The sequence below is a fragment of the Gigantopelta aegis genome, chromosome 6, assembly GCF_016097555.1.
Source record: "Gigantopelta aegis isolate Gae_Host chromosome 6, Gae_host_genome, whole genome shotgun sequence".
Lineage (NCBI taxonomy): Eukaryota > Metazoa > Mollusca > Gastropoda > Neomphalida > Peltospiridae > Gigantopelta > Gigantopelta aegis.
This window is the reverse complement of record NC_054704.1, coordinates 75,286,125-75,311,908: the sequence shown is the minus strand read 5'-3', so window position 1 is coordinate 75,311,908 and position 25,784 is coordinate 75,286,125. Positions and strand designations below refer to the sequence as shown.

The following is a 25,784-nucleotide window of genomic DNA, read 5'->3' as shown; positions in this document are numbered from 1 at the left end:
ATCTCTTTGAAGCAATTTGTTTCTTTATCTCAGAGAGGTTTCCATAAATAACATTTCTACTGGGGCAAGATCATAAAAGCAATAAAGAATAACAGAATAACAAAAGGTGCACCCTGCCCACTGTAAATCAAGACAAAATGTAATCATGTTGAGCTAAATAAAACAACTAATGTAGTAACCAAATTCAGTTCTGTCCCAAGTCAAGCCCCTGGTTATCCAGAGACAGGACCCGGGACAGAAATGCTCGAAACTTTCGTAGTATATGAGTATGACAAAATTATCTGCTCCGCTGATGAAGGAAATTATTTATGTTCTAAAATACACCTTTTTTCACAATTTACAATTAAAAAGCTAATAGGGGAGCATCCCTCAGTTAGATTCCTATGTAAATTGCAGACTTCCATCTTCATGCTGATGATTATTCAAGATTTATACCCCTTCAAGCACCGCCACCACCTTCCCTCCATTGATAATTCAAAGATTGTGTCCAAATACATTCAGCAGAAGGCATCACACCATTCAGCAGAAGGCATCACACCATTCAGCAGAAGGCATCACACCATTCAGCAGAAGGCATCACATCATACAGCAGAAGGCACCACCATTCAGCAGAAGGCATCACACCATTCAGCAGAAGGCATCACACCATTCAGTAGAAGGCACCACCATTCAGCAGACGGCATCACACCATTCGGCAGAAGGCATCACACCAATCGGCAGAAGGCATCACACCATTCGGCAGAAGGCATCACACCAATCAGCAGACGGCATCACACCATTCAGCAGACGGCATCACACCATTCGGCAGAAGGCATCACACCATTCGGCAGAAGGCATCACACCATTCGGCAGAAGGCATCACACCAATCGGCAGAAGGCATCACATCATTCAGCAGAAGGCACCACCATTCAGCAGAAGGCACCACACCATTCAGCAAAAGGCATCACACCACCAATCCCTTTGATATAACTTAATAATAGTTTGGTTTAGGAAACAGGCTGTCATAAAATTAATATAAAATACAGAAATGCAGTTTCAATTAATTTTTTTGCCGACTCCAGGTTACAAGCTAACATCTGTATAGCAGGGCTATAAAGGGTAGATAATTCTAACTCTTTTTTTGTAAAATTATACTGCAAGTGTTTGTACTTACAACAAACTTAATTATAAGTTACATGATTCCCTTGCTATAATAGTTTTATACAATTAATACTGACATTAAACAGGATAATAATTTGTTTTGTTTAATGACATGACTAGAGTACAATAATCAGTTCATCATTTGTCAAATATTTGATAATCTGATACGTCTTTAGAGGAAACATGATACATTTTTCATTAGTAGCATGTTATGTTTTACCTGCATTTTGCCACAGACAGTACAGAACATATACCACAGTCCTTAATATACCAGTTATGGGTTTTTTTTTTTATTTAACGACGCCACTGGAGCACATTGATTTTTTATCTTATCATCGGCTATTGGACGTCAAACATATGGTCATTCTGACACTGTGTTTTAGAGGAAACCCGCTGTCACCACATAGGCTACTCTTTTTACGACAGGCAGCAAGGGATCTTTTATTTGCACTTCCCACAGACAGGATAGCACAAACCATAGCCTTTGTTGAACCAGTTATGGATCACTGGTCAGTGCAAGTGGTTTACACCTACCCATTGAGCCTTGCGGAGCACTCACTCAGGGTTTGGAGTCGGTATCTGGATTAAAAATCCCATGCCTCGACTGGGATCCGAACCCAGTACCTACCAGCCTGTAGACCGATGGCCTGCCATGACGCCACCGAGGCCGGTATACCAGTTATAGAGCACAGTTGAGATGGGAAAAATAACAGAATTAATTCTAACATAGAAATTAACTGCCCTGTTAAATTCCAGCAAAGTTAAAAGGAGGTCTGCTATCAGAATCTACCGTAATCAGAAGTTGAATGATTAGTTAAATGTCTTTTCTTAGAGACTGTTTGCCACTAAACAATCAGAATATAGAGCTTATATGAAATGCCAAACAGATGACATCTAATACCTATGATGATAATAACTATATATACACAAACCTAGGAGAAAAATACATGGTAGATGAACATTTTGTGAATTATATATACCGTAATAGAAAGACAACCAATAAATGGGAACTCAATAGCAGTGGCATTTCAGGGGTGGCGCAGATGGTACAGCCGGTGTGACCATGGCCGTTCTACTTTATGTGTGTGCGTGAGGGTTATATTTGTTTTATCTGTGAAAATGTCCTTCACAGGTGAATTTGAAAGGAGTCTGGCAACTTCGAGTTGTACCCCTATTTTTTACACTGTGCCACCCCTGCATTTGCTAATATAGTTTTATTTTTTTCATTATACAACTGGATTGAATTAATAGATTCAACATCATACTAATGGTATTTTAATGGTTATTTAATGGTAAATCTATAAACTGAGTAAATGACATACATGAAGTGAATGGATGATTAAATTGAGTAAACGACATACACAATGTGAATGGATGAAACATGTGGTGGACGAATTGTCTCGAGACCTGTTGATCTCCATGTAATACCAATGTTAATTAGGTCATATATACTTGATCTCTACTAGTGATGTTCCAATGATTGATTATATAATCAACAATTGATCAGCTGGACCTTACCGATGTGATGATCGATAAACAGAAATCTATAATCGACTGTGGCGGGAAAATGTTAACCGTAATTGTTCTTACCGTTTAGATTAATGGAATCGCTATAAATATTCTGTGATTTGTGTTTACATACAAAAAAAACCAGATACTGAATGAATATTTAACGACAACTGAGCAAAAAAAAAAAAAAAAAAAAAAAAACCCCATCGGCTATTGGGTGTCAAAACTATGGTAAGTTGCAGATACTGAATACATTAAGGTATTACGGTAAAATGAGAGATTTGTAAGGTCTATCCCACATGACAACAGTTTATTTGTTTTTTGTTTAATGACACCACTAGAGCACATACACTGATTTATTTATCATCAGCTACTGAATGTCAACATTTGGTAATTTTGACAGAAAACCTGCTAAATTTTTCCATTAGTAGTAAGGGATCTTTTATATGCACCATCCCAGACAGGATGGCACATACCATGTCCTGTAATATACCAGTTATGGTGCACTGGATGGAATGAAAAATAGCCCAATGGGCCCCATCGAAGGAAATCAATCCTAGACTGGCCGTGTATTGAGCCACTGGTTTACGTCCCACCCCCATGACAAAAGGCGCATGGTTCTAATAATTCAAATCCTCCTCGAGTTCTTTTAAGACTAATCAATTCTATAATCAAACGTTGATCAGTTGGTGCAAATCGATTATAACCAATGATTGATGAAATAATTTGAACTAATTTCCAACACTACTGTCTGCACAAGACAAGTAATTCCCATGTTTTAATGATACAAGTCCAATCATTTCTACTGCCAATATATATTTTTTGCCATTAATACAGCCATGCAGCCTCATTTGTTATGGGCCAAGAAGAGACAATAAAAATACTTATTTTAACATGAAAAATGTGTGGAAAGAGCAAACAGACACACTACATTGTAGAAACTTCAAATTTATGGCATAAATTTATCAGTTTGATGGGTGGAATGAAATCTAGGTCAACCATACACAAGATTACAGACAGAATGTCCAGGTTGAACAGTAAAGTCTGCTTCCAATGAGAATGTGCCAATGAAAGTTAAACTTTGCTTTTGTTTATTGACACCACTAGAGTACATTGATTTATTAATTATTGGCTTGCTTGGATGTCGAACATTTGGCAATTTTGATACATGGTCTTAGAGAGGAAACCAGCTACATTTTCCCATTATATATAGCAAAGCAATCTTTTATATGCACCATCCCACAGACAGGATAGCACATGACACAGCCTTTGATATACCAGTTCAAATGAGAAATAGCTCAATGGGCCCACCGATGAAGATCGATTCTAGACAAACAATGCATCAAATGAGTGCTGCCTTAGTACTAGGCTATGTCCTGCCCCATATGACAATGAACAATTTTTTTTTTTTAGTCAGTTGAATCTGAACTTGAATGATTCAGTTATTCACAGTTCAGTTGTGGGTTTGAGATGGTGAGCACATGTGGACAAATTGATAGTATACATTTAGTTCAATTATTAAAGAAAGAAAGACAGCCAGAAATGTTTTATTTAACAGAGCTAGCACTGAACACAATGTAAAATATGGTTATATGGACACATGGTCGAGGATCACACAGATAATAAGAAAACCTGCTACCACCCCATGATCTACTCTTTTCGATTAGAAGAAAGATGTCTTTTATATGAACCATCCCATAGACAGGATAGTACTAATTACAATCTTTGTTAAACCAGTTGTGGAGAATTACATGTACATGGTAACTGGAAGAAGAAATTGTCCAATATAGCCCACAGACGTGAATTAATCCCAGATATGACACACATCTGACAAGCATTTTACCCCTGGGCTACATCCCACCCTTTTTCAATTATTAATATATAGAGTTTATTACCAGAGTATTTTTTGGTATCGCCAATATCATTATATTAGGAATAAAACTTGTATTATGTGAGCCTCTGGCGAGCATTATACATTATTTTTATTCCTAATATAATATGATATGATATTGATGATACCAACACACATGAGGGTAATAATCTTTTTATCATATAATCTCAAGCTTAATACAAACTGTTTTTGTAAACTGTACACTCAACTTTAATTCCAGTCTGCCATTACTAGACATTCAAATGATGTAAGAATATGCGGCGAGGTGTCTTTTTGAATGGAAATGATGTCAAACTTGAATAATGTCATTTTAGATGTCCTGACATCAAAATAAACTACTGCTTAACATTTTTTGTTTTCCGAACGCTGGACAGCTTTTAGTGTAAAATTGCTATTGAGATGTTTTTATCTCATGACTGTGAATGCATACGTCAATTAGTGCCGTGACCTCAATTAATATACATCTAATTTGCAAAGTTGTCAAATTTTTAAAGTACATGTATGTGATCTGAAAAATATCACATACTTTGATTGCACTGAAAATGTCAGATATTATATGATAAAATCAAGTCTTAAAGCTAGTTGTTAATTACCTGTACCCAGGCCATAAGCCTGAGTGTGAATGTAGCTACGTATAACGAGTTGGTGACAAAGTCTAAAATATTCCACATATCATAGATATATTCCTTAGCTCCACTGTTCCATAGCTGTTTAATCTCAGTCCACATCAAACCTACAAGAAAGAACATTACACAAATTAAAATCACAGAGTTAACATAGGATAAAACATATCAATTAATCCGCATTGTATCTGTGGTCATTACACTGAACATTTGGAACATTTCCTGTTATACTGTTTAATCTACAACAAACATACTTAGTTAGGTTAAACATAGGCAACATAGGCCATTAATTAAGATAAACATTTGAACTTACCAGCAACATAGGCTAAGATAAACATTTCAACTTACCAGCAACATCGGCTAAGATAAATATTTCAACATATCAGCAACATAGACCATTAATTAAGATAAACATTTGAACTTACCAGCAACATAGGCTAAGATAAAAATTTCAACTTATTAACAACATAGGCTAAGATAAACATTTCAACTTACCAGCAACATACATGTAGGCTAAGATAAACATTTCAACTTACCAGCAACATCGGCTAAGATAAATATTTCAACATATCAGCAACATAGGCCATTAATTAAGATAAACATTTGAACTTACCAGCAACATAGGCTAAGATAAAAAAAATTCAACTTACCAGCAACATAGGCTAAGATAAATATTTCAACATATCAGCAGCAACATAGGCCATTAATTAAGATAAACATTTGAACTTACCAAGCAACATCGGCTAAGATAAATATTTCAACATACCAGCAACATAGGCCAAGATAAACATTTCAACATACCAGCAACATAAGTCAAGATAAACATTTCAACTTACCAGCAACATAGGCCAAGATAAACATTTCAACAGTTGAAGCGGGTGCTCCACGTAATTCAGATGAAACATCGGACCCAGCCACTCGCCTCGCCTCCTCTTCTGGGTAGAATGTCGGCAGCTCAACTCTTTGTGACACCAACACTAATAAAACTGAAATAACAACAAAAAGTGTCAAACACTGTTTAATAATACCAACAATACATGTATGTTGCAATATGAAAATAATGAGATTCTAACTGAAAATGTGGTCAGAATCAAATGTTTATGTCATAATACATGTATATACCATTTGGGTCCATCATTTTATTGTCACTGAATAAGTTGGGTGTCATAAAAATATATATTCAAATACTCATGTTAGATTTTCATTAAAAAAAATTATTTAAAAGAAAAAGGAAGCAAATTTAGAAATCCATTTTAGATGATTTGTATGAATATTTGTAAGTGTGCCTTATGGAAACATGATGAATAAATAAATGGACACACAAACATCTGGACAGATTTGTACATATGAATTGGTAAATATCTACATAAACAGAGGAATGAGTAAATATCAAAACAAAAATATCAGATTGAGAAAACATATACATACATATACAGACAAACAGCTGAAAGGGTAAATAAACATTTGGACAAATTAATTAACAGAAGAATGCAAAGACGTCTGAACAGATAAATAGCTAATGAGTAAAACAGTTGGACAGATCGATAAACATGCAGCTGTTGGGTAAATATTTGGATAGATAACAGCTAATGGGTCACTTAACTATATCTGTACAGAAAACATATAGGACATTTGCACAGCTGCTAAACATTTGTATGCATGGTAAATATCTAAATGAAAAAAGATGACATACAATGTACAAGACCAACAATTAATAAACCAATGTCCTCTAGTAGTGTCGTTAAACAAAAACTTTAGCTTTTTAACTCATCAAGGTGAAACATATAATACATTAATAAAGTTCTGGCCCTATAATAATAATAATCATAACAGAGAAACATCAATTTCTTTTGTTTGTTATTCCCATATGTACTCCAGTATTTAAACGGCAATGGATTTTGAAGCATATTATGTTTGCTTTCTTTTAATGATCTAGTCTCATTTGTCTACAGCAAAAATGCTAAAGCACTGACATTATTGTGCATGTTACCAGGGAAACAAACAAATCTGTTACAATGTGGCGTACAGTGTATATAAAAATACAGGTATTAGTTTGATTATTGCATTCGAAGTATTTATCAATACGTATTGTAAACTGACTGCGAGTGTGTTCTGTATTGTGATTGGTTAGTTACATTCTTTTTCCGGGATCAAATAGACAATATAACACCCGGAAAGCTAATGACGTCATTAGAAAATGACGTCATGAGCAATTGGAAGAGCCGAAGTTCATGATTCAAGGGTCTACAGTTAGATTGTAGGCAGGTATTTTTTTCAAGAAATACCAAATATACAGTTAGTTCTGTAGAAAAACTATTCGGTTTACAATGGACATAACCATATGGAGTTTTTAGATTTGCGAGTATTATTGTCTATTTGATCCCGCAAATGTCATTAGTACAAAAAGTATATAATTATACTGTTCAAATTGAATATGGTATATCTTATTTCAAATGTTACATTTAGTTGAATTTTAAACCAATGTATAATTATAAATTAAGATCAGCAACCTTTTGATGGTAAATGATTTCTGGCAATACCTTTGTCCACATTGTTTACTGTTTACCATTTTAATCATGAATATTAAATATGTGATTTAAACAATTATTTCATTCTGTTAGTATTAACAGATGGAACATGTGTAGAAATATAAAGACCTTTCTCAGAGTACATTATACAGTTGAAGTTATGTATAATTAGTCAACATGGACACCAGTTTATTATATAAAGAAAAATCTAATTTAATGTGTTTAAGGTATAATGCTGTCAAAATGATTGCATATGTCTAATTATAAGTCATATGTCTGTAAATATACATTAAAAATGATGATAACATTATTTTAACAAATAAAGTTATTAGAATACAGTACATCAATATATCTAAGAATATTTAAACAGTGTCCCAGACTATATTTATCCAAGTAATTTGTTGAAGAATATTTAAACAGATGATAGTGTCCAAGATATTTTTAATAAATAACTTTAAAATAATGCTTTAAAGAAATTACTTTCTATAGCATATTTTAAAGAAAACATATTTTTTAAAGAATTTTATAGACAAATTAAAAAATATATATTTAACAAAATAAAGCATACAAGATTACTTTAAAAAAAATTTAAAACAAATAAAAATGACCAAGACAATTGTAACAAATAGTTTTAATGAATATTTAAAAAAAAATCACTTTTTTTATATTTAAAAAAATTATTTTTTAAGAATATTTAGACAAATTAAAAAAATGTTTTAAACGAAATAAATCATAGAAGATTAATGCCGACAGATGAAGATGTTTGCAAGTGAACTATGGCAACCTGTCGGGGATTTTAGATCCAGCTAGTCATCGGTAAATAGTTTTGCTAATTAATTCCTTCCTTCGGACACATCAAATATAATTGGCCACATGCAATAACCATGTTTACTAGTCCATGTGCCCAACTCACACTGGACACTTAACTCCCAAATATTGATTAGCTGCAAAATTATAGCTTGACCATGTCCATAACATCGTATTTGTTATTCAGTCAAACCGACAATACTAAGTTGTAAATGGACGGACATCGGGAATGAGGAAATTAATCAACACAGTTGTATGTGTTCAAGCAGTGTGAAATATGGAGAAATGTGTTATTCATTTAAATGGGTAAAGCCTTATATGTGCTGGTTTAATTAGCTGGGTCAACTTAAATGGTGTGCGGAGTGATGGAAAGACTATTGAACAACACCTCAAAACAGACATAAAAATGGGCTATTGGGTGGTGATGGTGGAAACCCAGATTCACTCGGTTGTTCACACTTTTGTGGAAATAGGAATTTGGCATGAAATCTGTAGGAGACAAAAACTATTCAAACATATATTGATCTGCTTATAATACGGTGCAGGTTGAAACACAATATTCTCTTTACAGGGGAGCTAGGTTCATTGGATTAACGTATTAGATATAGAAGAACAGATCGAGTTGCGTTGGAGTATTTTATAGAACTTTATATAGACCACAATGAATTGCTTATAGCTGCAAAACCTCAACACAGACATACAAATGGTCTATATATTGGGTATATATGTGATGGTGGAAATCCAGAATTACTCAACTGTTCACATTTTCTGGAAACAGGAATTTGGCATGTCAGTGATTAACATATCTCTATGAGACAAAAACTATTCAAATGTATATTGATCTGCTCATAATATGGTACATGTTGAAACACAATATTCTGTTTACAGGGGAGGTTGATGCGATTAACATATTAAATAGAGGAACAGACTCGCATTGATTGGAGTCTTTTATAGGAAATAGAACTTTATACTGACTAGAATGAATTGCTTGTATAGCTGCAAAACCTCAACACAGACGTACAAATGGGCTATATATTGGGTATATATGTGATGGTGAAAACCCAGATTTACTCAAATGTTCACACTTTGTGGAAACAGGAATTTGGCATGACGTCAATGATTAACATATCTCTATGATACAAAAACTATTCAAACGTATATTGATCTGCTCATAATATGGTACAGGTTGAAACACAATATTCTGTTTACAGAGGAGGTTGATTGGATTAACGTATTAAATAGAGGAACAGACTTGCATTGCAGTCTTTTATAGAAAATAGAACTTTATACAAACTAGAATGAATTGCTTTTGCAAAACCTCAACATAGACATAAAAATGGGCTATTGCATGGTTATATAAAAAATGGACATGTATGTTCACACTGTGGAAACAGGCATTTGGTTTGTCAATGATTAACTTGAAATCTGTTGACTGAGGCAAAAACTATTCAAAAGTATTGATCTACCCCTGATAGTACAGGATGAATTACAATATTCTGTTTACAGAGGACATTGAATGGATTCAAGTATTATACAAAAAACCAGTTCCGGTGGAGTCCTTTACAGGAAATAGTTTTATATACCAGAATGAGTTGCTTGTAGCTGAAAATTAAAAAAATATTAATTACTATTTTGATTTCAATCTTTCTGCAGACAGACTATTGTTTTAAAGAGGAGGGCTGTTTTTGTGTTTTCTTGTTTTACGTACTTGTGTGTGTGTGTGTGTGTGTGTGTGTGTGTGTGTTTGAATTCAGAAGTAAAATTCCAATTTGAAAATCTCTAGACCACTATATAAGGTACTTTATAAATAATATAACCATGACATGACAATTTGTTTTAAATATATGACAAATAATATAACTTGTCTGGTGGGGTAGGGTATAAGGTTAGGGACAAATGAACGAATGAATTAACAAATGTTTAACAACACCCCAGCACAACAAATACAAACTGGCTATATTGGTTGTCAAACAAAGGATGATACAGGGTGTAGGGATGGTTTGGGTATTTATTAGTGGTATTCTGATCAGATGAAATAACTGCATGAAGACTTATTTGTTTTACACCAAATAGGAGAACCAGTGAGGTATATGATATGTCAGTCAGTAGTTTGATAGTGAAGCACACATATTATATGCGATTTGTGTGCATGACTGGATTATAATTATGTCAAATTTGTCCAATGAGATGGAATAACAGTTTGATTTGGACCAACTACTGATGATACTGTGCGCTCTGGGGAAGGTGCTGCTGTCTGACTAATGAAGTTACTGTTCTTTATTAGAAAGGGAACAGTTTTATATGCAATATTTGATGGTCCTGTATGAATTACAGTGTACTAACTACATGTAAAAGGAAGATATGGCCAGGACAAGAATTTTCTTAAATGTACAGCAATCAATGAAAAATAGGTCGCAACTAGTGACTTAGTAATGGCATGCAACAGTCACTGCCATCTCATGTTGTACTTGCAAGCAATGTTTGATGAATTAATATGGATGAAAATAGGTCACAGTGACCTAGTAATGGTAGGCAACAACCCACCAACTCAAGTTGTACTAGCTTGCCTGAAAGGTCAGGTCAGGTTATGCACATTCAGAGCAAGCTGGTGTAGCGCAGGGCCATCATGGACATAGGTACCAGCCTTGACTGGCTCCTCTGTCCAGGACAGGTTGCCTACAAGGTTTGATGATTCATTTTGAACTGATGACTAAGATATGCACTGGGCATTTACTATAATGTGCAATAAACCATGAACAGTAGGTCTATACAGTTATGGTATGCAGCACACCACCATCCCATGTTGTACTCACATGCAAGATTTGATGAACTTTTTTGAATTGATAAAGAAGATATACCCTGGATAACGATTCACTTAAATGTGCTGTAAACCATAAAAAAGGACATGGAGTCCTAATATTAGTAAACAATACACTGCCATCCAAAGTTGTTCCTGTTTGTGAGGTATTTGAGATATGATTTGCACAAGAAAAGTTAACAGATATTCAACCATACAGTTGACATACAGATGGACAGATGGATAATGTCCCATTATAACCAATTAATTCATTATACTTTTCCAAATATAAATGACAGTACATGGAATCTACATGTATCTACTACACATGTAAAATATCAATTCTGGGAGTTCCAAATGGTTTCTGCTGTTTAAGAAATATTTAAGTATTGTCTGTTATTTCTTTTATGTTCATTGGGTGTATGAACAACAATAATCACGCAAACTGTGCAAAGTAATTGGAAAAGCCGTTCTCACATAAGTTTGCGGATGATTTGTTTTGGTTCATACCCAGATGAATGTAAAAGGAATAACAGACAATACTTATAATTAAATTTGAATCATACACGCTAATAATAGCACTAAAAGTTAATACTTTATTCTGAATTATTTTTAGTCCATAAATGATAACGCTTAATAAGACTATGCTTGCCCATATAAAACAGCGTCATAAGATATATGACGTTTCCTGACGACGTAATTTTTATGTTCATCAAGAATTAAACAAACTCCCATTGTTATGTCTGGACCAATGGGATTACATTATATTGTAATGATTGGAATAGGAATTAAATTATTATGCAGTGTTTATAATATACATTTTTGTCCAGCATGTATAATATATCAACCTTCGTGTATCAGTCTGCACAGCTGGCATATTAGTCTTTTTTTTTTTTCCTCATGAATATTCGATATTTTTCGCAGTATTCATGTTTGAAAAAACACATTTGTTAAAAAAAAAGTCAGTGTCAACCTTGAATGTTGTGAGAAAATGAAAATGTTGGAAAATAGTCCAAGAAACCCATTAAGGTCCAATACTGCTCTGTAGTAATGATATTGATTAATTTAATTAAAGAAAGTTCATTGTATCTTGCTAAATATTATACTGGTTCCCATCATAACTAAACTGATGATTAAAAAGTAATTTTTTTCTTCTAAAAGAAACAAGATCCTATTCAGAGTTATTTCACAATTAGAAAAAAAACACTCCACCTAGAAAACCACCAACGCAATTTGTTACATTCCAAGGCTACATTTTGTTTACTCAACCAATGCAATAACAAATCGCCAAACCATTATGGATGTATATATACCAGTTCATCAAGTAAAATAACCATTCCATTGGTGTAAACAATCTACAATGAACTGCACATTATATATTCATCCTGTCCAGGGTTTTATCTCCACAGATTCAATCAATATAATGTATAGGACATAGAGGATTGGCAGGTAGCACTATTAATGTCATATCCACTGACAGCAATATCACCAGTGATTCTGCTTACCAAAGAGAGTGCACAATTAAAGACCTGTTGCACAATGGTTGACATATTCAAGGGCACAATTAAAGACCTGTTGCACAACAGCTGACATATTCAAGGGCACAATTAAAGACCTGTTGCACAACAGCTGACATATTCAAGGGCACAATTAAAGACCTGTTGCACAATGGTTGACATTCAAGAGCACAATTAAAGACATATTGCACAATGGTTGACATATTCAAGGGCATAATTAAAGACCTGTTGCACAATGGTTGACATATTCAAGGGCACAATTAAAGACCTGTTGCACAATGGTTGACATATTCAAGGGCACAATTAAAGACCTGTTGTACAATGGTTGAGATATTCAAGAGCACAATTAAAGACCTGTTGCACAATGGTTGACATTCAAGAGCACAATTAAAGACCTGTTGCACAATGGTTGCCATATTCAAGGGCACAATTAAAGACCTTTTGCACAACAGTTGACATATTCAAGGGAACAATTAAAGACCTGTTGCACAATGGTTGACATTCAAGAGTACAATTAAAGACATACTGCACAATGGTTGACATATTCAAGGGCACAATTAAAGACCTGTTGCACAATGGTTGAGATATTTAAGAGCACAATTAAAGACCTGTTGCACAATGGTTGACATTCAAGAGCACAATTAAAGACCTGTTGCACAATGGTTGACATATTCAAGGGAACAATTAAAGACCTGTTGCACAACAGTTGACATATTCAAGGGAACAATTAAAGACCTGTTGCACAATGGTTGACATTCAAGAGTACAATTAAAGACCTCTTGCATAATGGTTGACATATTCAAGAGCACAATTAAAGATCTGTTGCACAACAGTTGACATATTAAAGGGCATAATTAAAGATATATTGCACAACAGTTGACATATTCATGGGCACAATTAAAGACATATTGCGCAGGGTAGACATATTCAAGGGCACAATTAAAGACCTGTTGCACAATGGTTGACATATTCAAGGGAACAATTAAAGACCTGTTGCACAATGGTTGACATTCAAGAGTACAATTTAAGACCTGTTTCATAATGGTTGACATATTCAAGGGCACAATTAAAGATCTGTTGCACAACAGTTGACATACTAAAGGGCATAATTAAAGATATATTGCACAACAGTTGACATATTCAAGGGAATAATTAAAGACCTGTTGCACAATGGTTGACATTCAAGAGTACAATTAAAGACCTCTTGCATAATGGTTGACATATTCAAGAGCACAATTAAAGATCTGTTGCACAACAGTTGACATATTAAAGGGCATAATTAAAGATATATTGCACAACAGTTGACATATTCATGGGCACAATTAAAGACATATTGCGCAAGGGTAGACATATTCAAGGGCACAATTAAAGACCTGTTGCACAACAGTTGACATATTCAAGGGCACAATTAAAGACCTGTTGCACAATGGTTGAGATATTCAAGAGCACTATTCAAGAGCACAATTAAAGACCTGTTGCACAATTGTTGACATTCAAGAGCACAATAGGCACAATTAAAGACCTGTTGCACAACAGTTGACATATTCAAGGGAACAATTAAAGACCTGTTGCACAATGGTTGATATTCAAGAGCACAATTAAAGACATACTGCACAATGGTTGACATATTCAAGGGCACAATTAAAGACCTGTTGTACAATGGTTGACATTCAAGAGCACAATTAAAGACCTGTTGCACAATGGTTGACATATTCAAGAGCACAATTAAAGACCTGTTGCACAACAGTTGACATATTAAAGGGCATAATTAAAGATATATTGCACAACAGTTGACATATTCATGGGCACAATTAAAGACATATTCAAGGGCACAATTAAAGACATATTGCACAACGGTTGACATATTCAAGAGACAGTTAACTTTATGAAACAGGATTGCAACTATGGCTCAAATTTAAGCATGTTACCTACATTTGCATATACAACAATTACTAAAAGGTTTTTGTCATAGTCAAAATGCTCATCTACAGCAGTTTTGAGCCTACCTTTAGCTACAGCAATGTTGAGCCTGCCTTTAGATATAGGCCTGCCTTTGGCTATAGCAATGTTGAGCCTGCCTTTAGCTATAGCAATGTTGAGCCTGCCTTTGGCTATAGCAACGTTGAGCCTGCCTTTAGCTATAGCAATGTTGAGCCTGCCTTTGGCTATAGCCATGTTGAGCCTGCCTTTAGCTATAGTAATTTTAAACTAATTGTAACATTTGTAATAAATAAACACCAAAGTAATAAAAAATATATATCCTTTCAACCAATGACAATAATGTTTATCAAGTGGCAAAACAAATGCCATTGGTATAAAGACCCTGACCTCTGGCAATTGTTACTGCAGAATGGCAATTGCCATCGGTGCTGCAGTTTACCTTCGAGCCCTAGGTTTGTTCATCTAATGGGTAAAGTATATACTAGTCACAACAAGTTAAGGGCCAGTATTACATTTTGCATGCCTTTCATTTTCAACAACAAAAAAGAAATATATTGGGGCAGTGATAGTTAATAAAAAGTAGGTTACAGACATGGTTAAGGCATTACAGACTGCAGGTACATCAGCTTTTACTCGTAACTTGTTTGGTTGCCGTGTGGCAAATACATAACAAAAAAAATTAATTAACCGACTTTAAAAAAAACAACCAAATTGCTGACTAAACAGGACACTGCCTAAAAACTGCATGGTGCACATGAAACTTCTTCACTTTAACACTTTTCATGTTTGATAGGATCAGGAGGGTATAAACTTCCTTGGAGCTGGTTTCCGATATATGTCTATGCCAACAAGACATAAACTGAGCATTCTGTATCGTAGCAGAGTCCTGGCATGGCAGAATGATGGTATATTCATGAGACAAGTAGCAAGATGTTGGCTGTAGTGACCCATTAACTCTATCATTCAAATTACCAGCCTTAGTGGTGTCGTAGTCAAGCCATCGGACATAAGGCTGGTAGACACTGGGTTCGCAGCCTGATACCAGCTCCCACCCAGAGCACGTTTTAATGACTCAATGGGTAGTGTAAGACCACTATATACTGGTACCCTCTTCTCTCTCACTAACCATTAACAACTAACAAATAAATCACTGTCCTGGAAAGACAGCCCAGATATAGTTGAGGTGTGTGCCCATGTCAGTGTGCTTGAACCTTAATTGGATATAAGCATGAAAATAAGTTAAAATGAATGAATGTCATTCAATGGCTGCAAGTGTGTCCATACCATTGGTATCCTACCCAAGATGCAGTGGTCATGTGGTCCTTAACTTAATATACATGTATGTCTACCCAACAACGAAAGTTTAGCTAATGTTAAAAGAAATGGCATAACATTTATAAATTAACCTATTTTTATTAATTAGTATTCACATCACAACATAAACTTATCAACCTTTGCCTTAACACAACAGGAGAACCTGGTTTTCTTTTAAGTTTATTTAACCATGCCAAATGTAGACGTCGTAAAAGATATTTGCTAAACTTTCGTTGTTGAGTATATATATATGTATTAGCATGATGTATTAGTTTCAGACAAATAATGGACTTCTGAGAATGGTGACAGCAGTTTATGTGACCGAATTACAGTCACAGCAATTTACTTTACTTTAGAGCTTTACTTTTTTTTGTGTTCCCAGCATACAAATGTTCTTATTAACAAACTCATGAAATAACTCAGCGGACATTAAGTGTGACATTATAAGCAGGTGTTCTCACTCTGTTTTTTTACAAAATCTCATTAACAAGTGTCAACATTAAGAGGAAATTAAAACATTTCTGCCTTGACTGATTAAAAGAGGCAATCTGCTGCCATGGTGTGTTACACAGGAAATGAATCGTTGGAGTGTCTGCATGGTATTGTTGGACTTTTTCCCCAATTTCAGTTTGTGTGTACAATGATCAGTGGACAGGCCTTGAAATTCGGATCATCTTCTGACATCAGTTTTGTTCAAATAATAACCCATTAATGATAAAAATACTGTTGCCAATTAATTTGTCAAATGCATTTAGCAGCAGCACCACTTTTAGCCATTGCAGATTTTGAGGGTGGTGTAGGTGTGCAAAACTCAGAAGATTATGTACTCAGATGAAGGAAGGAAGGAAATGTTTTATTTAACAACACACTCAACACATTTTATTTACGGTTATATGGCATCAGACAAATGGTTACGGACGACACAGATATTTTAGGGGGGGAAACCCGCTGTCCGAACTTCATGGGCTACTCTTTTTGATTAGCAGCAAGGGATCTTTTATATGCATCATTCCATAGACAGGATAGCACATACCATGGCATTTGATGTATCAGTCATGGTGCAATGGCTGGAGTGAGAAATAACCCAATGGACCCACTGACTGTGTACTGATGTGGTGGAGTGGAGCTTGTACTGAACTTGGTGTGTAGCGAACTGAATAGTGTGTAATGTGTAATCAACTTTCACCTCATCCTGTCCGTTGCAGGCCTTCGGATTTCATGGTAATGATTTTTTCCGGTACCGCATCGGTAGCATGTCAGTAAAATCAAGGAACCGAAAGTTCATTTCCCATTATTATATCGAGTACAACTACTCAACGAAAATAATATATACTCTTCAAAAAAAGAAACGCAAAAGGGTACAAATGGGTTATAACTCCGATTTTATGTTTCCTACCGGTTTATGCTTTGTGAATATAAGGTCATTGCATGTCCCAAACACATTCCCACGGTTACATTCGATAAAACGCAGCTACTGTACAATAAAGTTCCAAAATGTGAATATTCGCAAAAACGCAGCCACGTGCAAACCATGTCACCACTGCACGTGCGTTGTCTGCACGTGCAACATGAACACCGACAGTATAAAAGTGCAGGGTGTTCGCTTGCCTGGCCTCTGTATCTGGCCGACAGTTGACAATCCAGGACATGCCACGTCTCAGTGAACCGCAGAGAAACAATGCCATCGGCCGACTAGACGCAGGCGAATCCAGAACGGACGTTGCCAGGGCATTCCATGTGTCCCCAAGCACCATCTCCAGACTGTGGGACCGTTACCAGCAACATGGATCAACACGTGACCTCCCTAGATCCGGTCGACCACGGGTCACTACCCCCGGGCAGGACCGCTACATCCGGGTACGCCACCTTCGGGAACGATTGACTACTGCCACCTCCACAGCCGCAGCAATACCAGGTTTGCGCAGGATATCCGACCAGACCGTACGGAACCGCCTACGTGAGGTAGGAATTCGTGCCAGACGTCCAGTTCGAGGTGTCATCTTAACACCACAACACCGTCGACTCCGACTGCAGTGGTGCCAGATTCATCGACAATGGCCTCAACTGCGATGGAGACAGGTGTGGTTCAGTGACGAGTCCCGATTTCTGCTCCGACGTCATGATGGAAGATGTCGCGTGTATAGGCGTCGTGGTGAACGTTATGCGCAAACTGCGTGCAGGAAATGGACAGATTCGGCGGGGGTAGTGTCATGGTGTGGGCAGCCATCTCACACACTGGCAGAACTGACCTGGTCCACGTGCAGGGCAACCTGAATGCACAGGGCTACATTGACCAGATCCTCCAACCACACATCGTTCCAGTTATGGCCAACGCCAACGCAGTGTTCCAACATGCCAACGCCAGGCCTCACACAGCACGTCTCACAACGGCTTTCCTACAGAACAACAACATTAATGTCCTTCCTTGGCCATCGATATCACCGGATTTGAACCCAATTGAGCATCTATGGGACGAGTTGGACAAACGCCTCCGACAGCGACAACCACAGCCCCAGACCCTGCCCGAGCTGGCAGCAGCCTTGCAGGCCGAGTGGGCCACCATCCCCCGGGACGTCATCCGTACTTCAATGGGCAGGCGGTGCCAGGCAGTTGTCAACACACGCGGAGGCCACACCCGGTATTGACTCCAGATGACCTTGACCTTGGTGGTGTGTCCTATCACTTACTCACAATGGACTAGAGTGAATTGTGAACAATCCTGCAACATTTGGTAATTATCGGACTCACCATTCAATAATTAAATCAATTCTCCAAATGTTACGACAATGTGGTTTTGCGTTTCTTCTTTTGAAGAGTATAGTATTTAAATTCAAATAATCTTGTAGAAAATATTTAACCTTACTACTGTCACTGTCTGAAGTTAACAAAAGTCGACATCACACATGTTCTTGAGTACTGAGGGTGACAATCAAATAAGCCCCACTATTTCCTGTGGTTTCATTATTGGAGGAAGTATGTAGGCCTAAACTATTATTTTTATTTAGCTGTCAAAATCACAATGGAGAGTGGTTTTGAAATTCATCTTTATACTGAGTTTGAAAACAATCTTTTTGCACCGATTTTTGTGATAATTTAAATCAATGGTATTAAAATTGGGTTCCCATGACTTGTTTTCACGGAACCTAAAATCAGTTTCCGATGGGTTCCCATGATCACAAGGCACTGAACCGAGAAAGTGTTTCCCATGAAATTTGAAATCCTAAGGCTTGCCATTGTCAAATTTGACAAATGCTAAAAGAAAATGTTTTTAAATGGCTATAACATCTACGTTTTGGCCAATAACCTATTCCTTAAATTGACCACATTTTTATAATAATAATTAAAAAAAAATCTACATTTTTAAAAGTTTGTTAAACCACAATTTATTCCAGTGTGAGTACTGAATTTTGATGTGAACTGAATTATTGTAGTGTGTACTGAACCGATCTGTGTATAGTGTGTATTGAAATTGAGTGTTATGTGTTCTGAATTCAAGAAGAAGTGTACTGAACTTGGTGGAGTATGTGTTTACTAAACTTGATGGAGTATGTGTGTAATGAACTTGGTGGAGTATGTGTTTACTAAACTTGGTGGAATATGTGTTTACTAAACTTAGTGGAGTATGTGTGCACTGAACATGGTGAAGTATGTGTGTACTGAACTTGGTGGAGTATGTGTTTACTCAACTTGGTGGAGTATGTGTGTACTGAACTTGGTAAAGTATGTGTGTACTGAACTTGGTGGAGTATGTGTGTATTCAACTTGATGGAGTGTGTGTGTACTGAACTTGGTGAAGTATGTGTTTACTCAACTTGGTGAAGTATGTGTGTACTGAACTTGATGGAGTATGTATTTATTCAACTTGATGAAGTATGTGTGTACTGAACTTGATGGAGTATGTGTGTACTGAACTTGATGGAGTATGTGTTTACTCAACTTGGTGAAATATGTGTGTACTGAATTTGGTGGGGTATGTGTTTACTCAACTTGGTGGAGTATGTGTTTACTCAACTTGGTGAAGTATGTCTGTACTGAACTTGGTGAAGTATGTGTGTACTGAACTTGGTGGAGTATGTGTGTATTTAACTTGATGGAGTATGTGTGTATTGAACTTGGTGAAGTATGTGTGTACTGAACTTGATGGAGTATGTGTTTACTCAACTTGGTGAAGTATGTGTGTAATGAACTTGGTAGAGTATGTATTTACTCAACTGGTGGAGTATGTGTGTACTGAACGTGATGAAGTATGTGTGTACTGAACTTGGTGGCGTATGTGTGTATTCAACTTGATGGAGTATGTGTGCACTGAACTTGATGGAGTATGTGTTTACTCAACTTGGTGAAGTATGTGTGTACTGAACTTGGTGGAGTATGTGTGTATTCAACTTGATGGAGTATGTGTGTACTGAACGTGGTGAAGTATGTGTGCACTGAACTTGATGGAGTATGTGTTTACTCAACTTGGTGAAGTATGTGTGTACTGAACTTGGTGGAGTGTGTGTTTACTCAACTTGGAGGAGTATGTGTGTACTGAACTTGATGGAGTATGTGTTTACTCAACTTGGTGGAGTATGTGTGTACTGAACTTGATGGAGTATGTGTTTACTCAACTTGGTGAAGTATGTGTGTACTGAACTTGGTGGAGTGTGTGTTTACTCAACTTGGAGGAGTATGTGTGTACTGAACTTGATGGAGTATGTGTTTACTCAACTTGATGAAGTATGTGTGTACTCAACTTAATGTAGGCAGGGCTCAATTGATTTAAGATATAGGACTGGTTGTTCAGGCTGTGAGTCAGTTACAGTGATCACAAATACCAAAAACTGGCATCTGTTTATGTGGGGGGAAATAAGAAAAGAAAAGAAGATTAATTCTAATTCTATAAAATTATTTCTTATAATTTTGACACCATTTTTTTTCTTCTAAATATGAAAACCTGTCAGACATTCCAGTATTGTTAACAGCTTTACAGAATATCAGCATCATTTTGTTTATTTGTACAATATAATAAAACATATACCAAACTTTATGTATTAATACTGAATTTGGTATAGTGTGTACTGAACTTGTAACTTGCATACTGAACTTGGTTATGTTTGTATTGAATTTAGTGCAGTGCATAATGAAATTAGTGTTGTGCATACTGAACTTGATAGAGTTAGGGTGCACCAGACTTGGAGGAGGTGATACTGAATTTGGTAGATGGTATTCATGGCCTTGTTCCACGAAGCAATCGGAGCACTAAGACGACCATAAGTGCATACAATAGTTACGCACTTAAGGTGACCTTAGCACTAAGATCACTTCATGGAATAAGGCCTGAACTTGATGTTCAGTGAATTTACTTACATGTAACTTGTTGTGAGTGTATTGAACTGAGTGTGGAACGAGAAATAACAGTAAGGTGTAGTATTAAAGATGTACAGAGGACCTCAAGTAATGTGTTCAGAAGGCTGAGAACCCATGAGTTCTTGGGATCAATTCATTGAGGTACACTCAATATACTGAATCAGTCAAGCTCCTAACAGGTATGATGTGCCAGAGAAAGAAAAACACAGGTAGTTTTAACTTAGAAATAAAAATACAGCTGGGGATATACTCACATAGAATCACAAGACTAGATGTACTAGAGTGCACTCACGTATAAATATCATGATGTACTAGAGGAACACATACAAATAGAGACATACCCAAATAGAAACACAAGATAAGATTCCTAGAATTATGCAAACACAAGTAAGTATATATATATATATATATATATATATATATATATATATATATATATATATATATATATATATATATATTTATCATATAATATCTTACATTTTTAGTGCAATCAAAGTATGTGATATTTTTCAGATCACATACTTTAAGAATTTGATAACTTTGCAAATTAGCTGTAAATTAGTCGAGGTCTCGGCACTAGATTTATTGACATTTAAGCAAATGTACATGGGTGACACTTCATGATTGAAGTATGCATGCATAGTCATCAAATAAAAACATTTTAATGGCAATTTGACACTGAAAGCTGTCCAGTGTTCAGAAAACAAAAAATGTTAGCCAGAGCCTTGCATAATACAATTTTTATTCCTAATATATGATATTGACGATACCGAAAAACACTCTGGTAATAACCGCATATATATATATATATATATATATATATATTCACATAGAAACATAAGATGTGATGAACTAAAGGAACTGAAACAAAAGTAGAGATATTCTCAAAAGTAAAAAGATGGTATGATGTACTATAGAAACACAAGCACAGGACTTGAACTTATGAATTTGTTACCTACAGCAGTTTTGAAATGTTTTTCCTATAGCCCCATAGCAATTTTGAGCCAGCTTACAGCAATTTTAAACCAACAGCTTTTATACATACAATTAAAAAAGATTAAAAATCCTTACGCTGACAGCAATAGCTTTTATCCAGCAGCAAAAAAATTAAAAAATAGAAGACCTATGGCACTTCACATCGCATCCATGGCAAATGCCATCAGTACTGCAATTAAGTCTGAGCCCATGCAAACACAAGTCAAGATTTACTTTTTATACTCACATAGAAACACAAGGTATGATGTACTGTGGACGATGAACTTGATAAAGGGCTTGCGTATAATATTTCCAAATGCACACTTAGGAGCAATGAGATACACGACTGAGAGGAAAGGAAACATGATTCCAATGGTCTGAGTGATGAGCAACTTGGTGAGGATGTTCCGACGCCGGAATCCAGGCAAACCCTCGTACCACAGAGAGGCAAGAAGCTGCTGACAGTTCGGGTGAGCCACAAACTACAAGAAAGAAAAACCCTGTCATATTATATAAGATCACAATAAATGCATATCACCATACTTTCTATAATATTAGCTCAACTTTATGCTTGTTGCTTCATATCAGAGGGGTCGAGACGTAGCCCAGTGGTAAAGCACTCGCTTGATGCACAGTCAGTTTGGGATTGATCCCCATCGGTGGGCCCATTGGGCTATTTCTCGCTCCAGCCAGTGCACCACAACAGGAATATCAAAGGCCGTGGTATGTACTATCCTGTCTGTGGGATGGTGCATATAAAAGATCCCTTGCTGCTAATTGAAAAGAGTAGCCTATGAAGTGGTGACAGCGGGTTTCCTCCCTCAATATGTGTGTGGTCCTTAACCATATGTCCGATGCCATATAAATGTGTTGAGTGTGTCATTAAATAAAACATTTTCTTCCTTCCTTCATATCAGAGTTATCTTTTTCTGTTGTGTATCAGCAATGGCATTAAATGTAATGGCTTATAGGAAAAACTAGTCACATTATAAAATAACGCATTAAATGGGTGTTACACTATTTTCTACTACATAGCGTAACTTTATGGTGCTTCATATCAGTTTATACATGTATATATATCATGTGTGTGGCATTAAATATGATGGATTGTAGGGAAAATCCAATCACATTATATAATATTGCAGTGAATGGATATTAGAGCACTTTCTACAACAGCTTGACTTTATTATGCTTCATATAACTAGTGTGTCTTGTCTGTGTGTATTAGCAATGGCATCAAACGTGATGGGTTATAAAAATAAAACAACTCATACAATATTGCAATAAAAGGCTGTTGCAGCAAGTACAATAACTAGACTTTATGTTGCCTCATATCGGTGTATCTTGCCAGTGTGCATTAGCAATGGCATCAATTGTGGGAGCTATCACCCTTCATAAATTTGGTTAATGGTGGAAGGCAGCATATCGCACGTTGTGCCCCATAATTGGTGCATCAAAGGCATGGTATATCTTTATCTAGAGGCTATTTCTCATTCCAGCCTGGTATATCAAAGGTTGTGGTATGTGCTATCCTGTCTTTGGGATGGTGCATATAAAAAATCCCTTGCTACTAATGAAAAAATGTAGCGGGTTTCCTCTGTAAGACTGTATGTCAAAATACATCCAATAGCTGATGAATGATTAATAAATCAATGTGCTCTAGTTGTGTTGTTTTAAAAGCAAAACAAACGAACTAAGTTTAGCCTGAGGCAAGATCTAATTCATTCAGCTAGTGCTAGCTTGAGGTGTATGGGTCATGGAATCCAACCACGCACCTTGGTGGACCCGTAATTAAATGGGGGTTTTTTTCTTTCATATGACACCCCTAGAGCAAATTGATTAATTACCGGTAATCATCATTTGATAATTTTGATATTACATTAGTCCTACAGAAAACATGTAACATTTTTCCATTGGCTGCTCCCCATTACATACAGGTTGCCAATACAAAAGGCATCAAGGGATCTTTTATATGCACTTTCCTCCAGATTGGACAGCACATATGGCATCTGATATACCAATCATGGGGTTTGATCCTACATATATGAACCAAATTAACTACCTCAGGTGAGCACTCTAATGAGCAAGTTAGATTCCACCCCTAAGTAGATCTACATAGTTTTTCCCATCCCAACCTGTATCTCATGACTGGTATTTCAAAGGATGTGGTAGGTACTGTCCTGTCTATAAGAAATTTAATATAAAGGCTGGATCTCTTGCTGTCTTTTGGTATGAGTAACCTGGTTGGGAGCATCAGGTTTTCTCTTTCACCTGGTTTTGAAATTAGTTTAACCTTTTATTCCTTTTCTTTTCACATCTTAACACAAGAATCTCTAGTATTGTTGGGTCTTATAATCACAACACAAGAACTCACGTTTTGTTAGGATTCATGTTAAGATTATTCTCAACAACTCACCTTCTTCAGTGTTCTTAGGCAACAATCTTAAACAAAAAGAATGATTCACCTTTTCTTGAGGCATCAATCATAAATGAAACAGAACTCACCTTTTTCTGCTTGTATTTGATGGCCAACTTTAACCGACTAAGTTTCGTTTTCTCTGCTCCCTTCTCATTGGCCACCGCTGCTGACGTGTCGTGATTGAGTATGATTTGAAGTTCCCGGGAGCCACGAGTCTGTTCCAGCAAATCCACAGCGAAGTCCTGGCACTTTTGAGCAAGTTTCTCGTAATCCACTTTGAACTCATTTTCCAGCCTGCTCAAAGTCTTCAACTCGCGGCTGAGTTCAAACGAAGTCAAAATGGGGTCCTTACTGGACAGAGCAATCAGTGACGGGCTGGCTAAGGCTTTGTAGGCGTTGATCCGCGACCGACTGTGTCGCAGGCTGTCGTCCTCCATGCCGCGGACGCAGTCGTCGCAGTCGCACCGCACATTGTGGGGCTTCGGAATACGGTATCCTCGGTTGAGAAGGATCTGGATGATTTCATAATTGTCTCGGTGTCCAGCCAGAATGATGGGCGTGATGTCCGGGGTGAACGAGCTGGATGGAACACTTTCTGTTGAGTGCAAGGCCTGAAACACACAGACAGAGACACATTTATATGTTTGATTGTACATGTATTAATAATATATATGTACCACAATTCATTTATGCTGTTCATGTATTTATAAATAAACTGATTATACTTTTTTGATTGTACATGTATTATTAATATATATGTGGCACAATTCATTTATGATGTTCATGTATTTATACATAAACTGATTATATTTTTGATTGTACATGTATTAATAATATATATGTGGCACAATTCATTTATGCTGTTCATGCATTTATAAATAAACTGATTTGATTTGATTTCATTTTGATAGAAAAAGTTAATGTTTGTTTTGTTTAATGACACCACTAGAGCACATTGATATATTAATCA

General features: G+C 36.2%; 1 protein-coding gene across 1 annotated transcript in view; it reads right to left on the bottom strand.

Moving 5' to 3' along the window:
- The window catches only part of LOC121374204 (short transient receptor potential channel 4-like), a 69,586-nt gene that overhangs the window by 31,127 nt on the left and 12,675 nt on the right, over positions 1–25,784 (bottom strand). The window contains exons 2-5 of the mRNA XM_041501190.1: positions 24,901–25,425; positions 22,643–22,877; positions 6,001–6,150; positions 5,135–5,274 (exon numbers count right to left, since the gene is read on the bottom strand). Of these exons, the coding sequence (XP_041357124.1) occupies positions 5,135–5,274; positions 6,001–6,150; positions 22,643–22,877; positions 24,901–25,425 (1,050 nt within the window). The remainder of the gene's footprint in view (positions 1–5,134; positions 5,275–6,000; positions 6,151–22,642; positions 22,878–24,900; positions 25,426–25,784) is intronic.